Raw genomic sequence first — 7,433 nt, 5'->3', positions numbered from 1 at the left:
GTAGACCCCGCCAAAGCAGTCGACAGCAACGACTACTGGATCGCAACAAAAAGGCCAAAAGTTATGGCCGCTCTTCGCCGAGCCTTTCCTCCAGCCAAATGGGACGTGCTCACAACCACAATCGACACTCAAATTCCTGATGATGACAAACAACATCCAGCTAGATGGCTTGCGCAGCTTTCACAGCACTACCTTGGAGAAGAGCCTATCATTCAAAGTACTCACAATTTTCTACGTATTCTGAAACAAGAACCTGGTATGTCAATACAAGATTGGCACACACTGGTCAGGTTGGAATATCAGAAATGTAATTTTCCCACAGCAGTAGACGATCGTTTACAAAGGGACATTTTTGTTATTGGCCTCAATGATACTTTTAAGCCCTTCCGAAGCGATATCATTGCCAGAGAAAACTTATCAACACTGACCTTCGCTCAGGTAATTTCCAAAGCGCGTGACTTTGAGGCTGGACTGAAAACTGAATCTGCCATAACAAAACACCACCTCGAGGAAGCAGCACATAAGGTTACCCCAGCAGTGGACAAATCCAAGACTCCTCACCATCCGAATCGACGTGTAAAGGACCGACCTCCTGGCCCTTCCAGTGCTTCGACCTGCCTGTGGTGTGGGCGTGCACCACATGCCAACCGCCGTGACTGTCCTGCCTCCAATGACACTTGCCATGGCTGTGGAAAATGGGGTCACTGGAAACAAGTGTGCTGGGCCACGTCCATACATGTTGTATCAGAGTCAGCTGCAGATGCAGAAGCTGACCCACAAGCCGACTACATTGTCACTCATGAGGTTTATCAGGTGCAATCTACAGCCAAAGGAATCTATGTTGACCTCAACATCAGTCCCACATCATCATCACCCCCATCAAAGCACTTCAGATTTCAAGTTGACTCTGGTTGTTCGTGCAATACAATTCATGTCAATGACCTTAATCAGCTGCCACCTATCCAAATTAAACCCTCAGTGGTTCGACTACTGGATTATTCAAAATCCATCATCCCAACCAGAGGCCAAGTCACACTTCACTACACTCGTCGTGGCATGTCTTATGACATAGTGGCTCAAGTCGTTACTTCTCAGCAGTACTATGCCCCACTACTAGGCCTTGCTGACAGCACACGCATGGGAATTCTCAAGTATGATGTGGACACTGCAAATACACTGCTCACTGCCCCAGTGCTGCCTCCGCCACCACCTGGTGAGTTAACATTTGATTACATAAAGTCTGCTTATGCTAACTTATTCGAGGGACTAGGTGAACTGGATGAGCCCTTCTCCTTAACTCTCAACCCTGATATCCGACCTATACAAGCCGCTCCCCACCGTTATGCTGCCCCCAAACTTCCCACCATCAAAGAGGCCTTAGACAAACTTGTTAACACGGGACAGTTGATTCAGGTCAACAAACCCACACCCTGGATCTCAAATGTGGTGGTTCGTGAGCGCCCTGCCTCTGACACAAAACCTGCGAAAGTTCGTATTTGCCTAGACCCATCGCAAACAATCAACAAAGCCATCATCAGGCCAGTGTACCCCATTCCTACTCCAGAGGAAAACATCCACTGCTTACACCGGGCCAAGATTTTCTCCACATTTGACATCAAGGATGCATTCCAAACAATCAGATTAACTGATGAGTCTTCCTTTCTGACCACTATGCACACTCCATGGGGAAGGTACCGTTGGACTCGACTCCCTTTTGGTATCAGTTCTGCTCCTGAAGAGTTCCAGCGTTGTCTTCATGATATTCTTTGTGGCATGGAAGGTGTCGTCAATATTGCTGATGACATTATTGTGGTTGGCCGTGGCGAATCCCTGGCCGATGCACATGTTGATCATGACAACACGGTATTTGAGCTCTTGAAACGACTCTCTCAGCACAATCTTAAACTAAATCCTGACAAGATTAAATTCAAAACATATACTGCACCATTTATGGGACATGTCCTCAGCCCAGGGGGGCTCAAACCGAGCATCGAAATTACCAATGCTGTTTTGAATATGCCTCAACCTCAGGACAAGGCGGCCACTCGACGTTTCTTGGGCACCATTACTTACCTGTCCAAATTTTGTCCCAATCTCAGTGAAGTGGTTCGCCCTCTCCGTGACCTTACACATGTTGACCAAGAGTTCCTGTGGGTTGATCAACATACCGAAGCATTCACAAAAGCCAAGGAGTTAGTATCCAAAGCTCCCTGCCTTCGATACTTTGATGTAAATGCCCCAGTGGTACTGCAAGTTGATGCATCTGAATATGGTCTTGGTGCGGCTCTACTTCACCCTGTCAACCATCCCAACAAATCACCTGATGTCCATTGGCAACCTGTTGCCTACAGTTCCAGCTCCCTCAGCCCAACTGAACAGCGCTATGCGCAAATTGAAAAAGAAACACTTGCCATTGTGCATGCCTTTCAGAAGTTTGACCAGCTACTCTTCGGAAAATCTGGGATTACTGTCCACAGTGATCACAAACCACTGGAAACCATTTTCAAACGCCCTTTGGCCTCTGCCCCGCGCCGTCTGCAGAGCATGATGCTCACACTCCAGCGCTACTTATTCCAGGTGGAGTATCGCAAAGGATCCTCACTCCTTATTGCGGACACTCTTTCTCGTGCACCTCTGCCAGAGACAACACACAAGGGAGTCCATGATGAATTGGTGTACCGTGTGGAGTTTGAAGGGAACAACCCAGAACTCTCTGGTTTCCAGGATGCCACTGTCCAGGAAATCCGAACTGAAGCAAACACAGATCCTGAACAGAAAGCTCTGCGTACTCTCATTGAAACAGGATGGCCAAATGACAAAGCCGCAGTTCCTGTCCTCGTACATCCATATTGGTCAGTCCGTCATGAACTTACCACGCACGAAGGACTCCTATATAAACAAGATCGTGTTGTCATACCTTCTTCGCTTCGACCAAGCATCCTCTTCAAGCTGCATGCAGCTCATCGCGGTACTGAGTTTACTCTTAGACATGCTCGTAGCTGTGTGTTCTGGCCGGGCCTCAACAGCCAAATCACAGACGTGTGCACAAACTGCACCACTTGTGCACAGCATGCCCAGCAACATCCTCGAGAACCACTAAAGCCTTACCCAGTGCCCACGCTACCCTGGCAACTGGTTTCTCAAGATCTGTTTGCTCTCAATGGGTCTGCCTATTTGGTCACTGTGGACCATTACAGTGACTATTACGAACTTGATCGGCTTCCCTCCATCCAGGCCTCAGCGGTCATACAAGCAACCAAACAACACTTTGGACGTCACAGCGTTCCCCATACCCTCATCACAGACAACGGAGCTCAATTCACATCTGAGGCATTCAAAACATTTGCAGAGAAATATAAATTTCATCACATTACCTAATCACCTTATTGGTCTCAGTCTAATGGCAGAGCTGAAGCATCAGTGAAGTCTGCCAAACATTCTTCTCACTGCGGAAGATGTGGACCTAGCGTTACTCTCTGTTCGCAACACTCCACCTGCTGGACACACCTTCTCCCCAGCTCAATGTTTGTTTGGCCGCACCCTTCGCACGGATCTACCACAGTCTGCCGCCACCATATACCCTCGCACCTCCCCACGCGACACCGTGGTGCTTGAGCACCTCCACCGCAAATCACAGCAAAAGAAAGCATATGACAAGCGTGTTGGACCACCACTTCCCAAACTACCTCCTGGAAGCTATGTCTACGCCAAGCCACCACCATCCTCCTCAGCCAAGGCTTGGATTCCTGGACAGATAGTGAGTCCTGCTGGTCCACGATCCTACCTGATACAGACTGGCACCTCACAAATTAGACGAAATCGGGCTCAGGTACAGCTTGCCCCCTCTCAAAGCAGTCTAACACCACCTCAGCCCAGGCCTGTACCAACCCTCCCAGATAAGCTGCGACCATATTCATCACGTGCTGGTGTGCCACGACTCCATTTGCAGTCCAGACCAACAGCAGATTCATCACCAGTGCCAGCAACTGCACCCACAGTACCTTCATCTGAATCATCTCCAGCACCTGAAACCCCACTTCCTGTGTCCCCCTTGCCACCTTGTGACACAATCCAGCCACCCACACTATCCTCACCAGTGGCACCCTCCCGTCCTGCAGCATCCAGTTCACCTGTTGGACAAACTGTCACCCGGAGTGGCCGAGTAACTCTACGTCCAGCTCGTTACTCAGACTAACTCTTGAACCGACCTGCCTTTTATTTCTTGCAGGTGAACACTACCCATTGCTGTAGACGTCCTTTCGGAGGACGGGATGGACGACCAACCCTACAAACAGGGCTTTGGACCTTATATGATTATTGGGACAAGTACTAAAGAGACAAACAAACTCTCTGAATAGGGACTTGATTGATTAGTTTTATTACTATTATTGTCTAGTGGTTGTCTGTTTTGTTAAGAAAAAGAAAAAAATATTATATTTGATGTTCTATTATAAAGAGAAAAGCGTTAGCCATCATGCCTTGCGAGGCTGATTAATTTCCCATGATGCCTGTATATCTTAGTTGTTAACCATGTGAGTCAGCCATCTTGGATTCACTCCTTGATTAAAGCTTGATAAACTTAACCAGCTTCGGAGCTTATTACAGTGTGACCCAAAAATCCAACCTTTTAGTTGTCTCAGACAAGTTCGGAGACAAACATTGTTGGCAACATCTTGAGACATCTCAGAATATTGTCTCAAGAGCAACCCAAGCATTCTTGTTGCCATTAAGTCAAGCTTGTTGACTTTGCACTTTCCATTCGGAACCGGCAGGTATATTTTGCAGGTTGTGGGTTGAAATTTAATTATAACTGGAAAACCGCTATATACTCGCTATATACTCATCAGGGGTTCTTACATAAGGTAGTTCGCCTCTTTCACATAGTGAAAACACGATCAATCTGCTTTAAGTATTTATCGATTGACACGTTGAGACCAGTGAAATCTCTTCAAAGCCATCTGGATGGCCGCTCCACAGATGTTTCCATCGATTCCAGATTTGGCTCAGGTCTTCCCTCAACAACAGAAGATTGCTATCACAAATGAAGCAAATAAATAAAGAAATGAAATAATATAAAATTTTAACTGATGCAATATACTAGCACAAGCTCAGTGTGCTTTCATTTAGGTACTCACAGGGAAGAAACCAAATTCAGCCGATATTTCAGATGATATTTCAGATGTTTCTTAAAAAAACAATAATTCATTGCAGGCTTAAAATCATAGGAATATACTCTCCTCCCATCACTTTGGCCAGTTTGACACTTAGGTGGAAGCCACCTTTCTGAGCGATTGTAAACAGCATCATGTAACAGTCACGGTAAGTCTACCAACTGTACATTTCTTTTAAGGTAATTCCCCTGAAATAAAACTGCCAATAGATTTTTGTTCAAACTTTGTCCACTGAATATTTATCATGTGAGAACTTTAATTATAAAATAAAAAAGGGGGTGCCCATGCTCATTAAGGAGCAGTGAGGCATTAAAAATGTCCCATTTTAGCATTATTTAATGCTTATTACAAGAAGCATTCCAAGTTATTGTAAACTCTTTGTGAGCCCAGACTCATGAAAACAGGCCTCAAACTACACTCAATACTTGTGTTGGACACAAATAAACTTTTTAAGTTTGATTTTGACAGACAGCTCAATCCTTAAAATATTGGAACCAAATTGCTTGCCATGGCTACCAAACTGCAAAATAAAAAAGACTACAGGGCAGCTGCTATTTTCCTTATTTATTCAATTTTCAACAATAGAAATCAGATCAGTCTTTTCTCACGCAAAGCTAATGACTAGTTGATTAAAATGACTGGAAAAAAAATTTGGGGTGCCCAAGCTCATTAGTGAGCTATAGCCATTTTTCAAATGACAGAACTCAATATCAAGCCATGTTTTCAATGTGTGCATGCATGAATGCGCACTAATGATGCCATAAATTATGCGCAGTAAGGATGCACAATGCAAATGTGAGGAATCACCTTAAGTGCCAGCAGTTTTCCAGTTATAGTTAAATTTCAACTGGTTCCAGGAGGGAGAGGTCAACTTCGCTTGCGTTGCCATGCGATTGCATGCCCGATGATCTTGGCCATTATGACATCACTCGTGAGCCGGCCCGTGAAGTTTTAATGGCCGCTAAAGAATGACACCAGACAAGTTTTTCATCCGATGATTACTCAAAGAATTTGAAAGAAAGCGATCAACAGACCACAGGAATAAGATAACCTGTTAAAATTGTGTCCAAAAATACTTTGGTGTTCAAAAACTAGAAGTCAGAAGGCACAAAAACATGCAAAATTTTGATATCGCTCAATTAAAAACAGGATTGAAAAGTGGAGCTTTGCACCCGTTTCTTGGGCGATATCTGGAGAACCCAACAATGAACAACACGAACACAAAAACATGATCTTGATATGGTTTAAAACGTTCGAATAGTGATGAAAACAAATCATTTAACATGTGCATAAAAATGATCAGTGGGTTTAAACCCATTATTTTGTAGACGATAGTGTGGAGGACCCGCTGATTGATACTCGAAACCCTCGAAATATGAGAAAATGCTCCCTTGCAAAGGCATTTGAACTATCAAGTCATATGCTGGGTTGGAAAGTAAATAATGTACCAAGGAATTATTTTTCTGCGCTAAATTATCCACAAAACCGTCAAAGATAACATTTTCTTCTGCTAGCCCAACCAGCTCCGAGCAGACATGTGGATATTTTAGATGGTAAAATGATATAAAATCACTCTACAGGAGACCTAGATGAAACAGATGATATTCAGAATAACACGGACCAGACCTCTTCCCAGAAAGGTGCCTCATTTCATGTCAAAATATTTGTGAAATATGAGATCAGAGCATGATCTGTTTCCTCGGGCATCCGCATGCAGTGCAAAGCTGTTTCTTCTTCTGAACTTCTGACAAGAGAGGTATCCTAAACTGGTGCTTTGGGTTCTATTTATTTCTCATTTCTCAGTATAGACTGTATAGACTGTAAAAGACAACTGCATAGGATGTCATATAGAAAGACCTAAAAAATACAGAATCTGGTTCCAAGCAGCAAGTGAATTAAAGAGGAAAGGATGTATGAACAGGGATACTTCCTATACTAAGTCATTAGCAATAAGAGTTAACTTAACAAGGAGAAACTTGTTAAGCCAAAATGACTTTTTGCCAAAACAAAGAGTTCAGTAGAAGGTTATAACAAAGCTAGAAAGATCAATATCAGGTGATCTCTTATTATAACCAAACCCCTTGTTTTCTAATAGTATCTGTCTTGACAAACTGTAATAGCTTTACTACCTCTAAGTTTGAAATGATAATCAATTCTTTTCTTTATACTTTATGCTTTTAATTTTCATCATAAATCTTATGTGAACAAAGATAGCTCTAACAATTATTTTACACTAAGCATAAACTGAACTACAAAGAAATA

General features: G+C 43.8%; 1 protein-coding gene across 1 annotated transcript in view; it reads left to right on the top strand.

Annotated features, from left to right (window-relative positions):
* Window positions 1-4,195, top strand: part of LOC110047060 (uncharacterized) — a 4,300-nt gene extending 105 nt beyond the window's left edge. The window contains exons 1-2 of the mRNA XM_089292367.1: window positions 1-3,196; window positions 3,456-4,195. The exon at window positions 1-3,196 is cut by the window's left edge and continues 105 nt beyond it. Coding sequence (XP_089148493.1) covers window positions 1-3,196; window positions 3,456-4,195 — 3,936 coding nt within the window. The remainder of the gene's footprint in view (window positions 3,197-3,455) is intronic.
* Window positions 4,196-7,433: the final 3,238 nt, after the last annotated feature.

Source organism: Orbicella faveolata, unplaced genomic scaffold (genome assembly GCF_042242905.1).
Source record: "Orbicella faveolata isolate gen_17 unplaced genomic scaffold, um_ofav_v1 contig_24, whole genome shotgun sequence".
NCBI classification, from domain to species: Eukaryota; Metazoa; Cnidaria; class Anthozoa; order Scleractinia; family Merulinidae; genus Orbicella; species Orbicella faveolata.
Note: the sequence above shows the minus strand (reverse complement) of the source record. Positions and strands in the feature narration are given on the sequence as shown.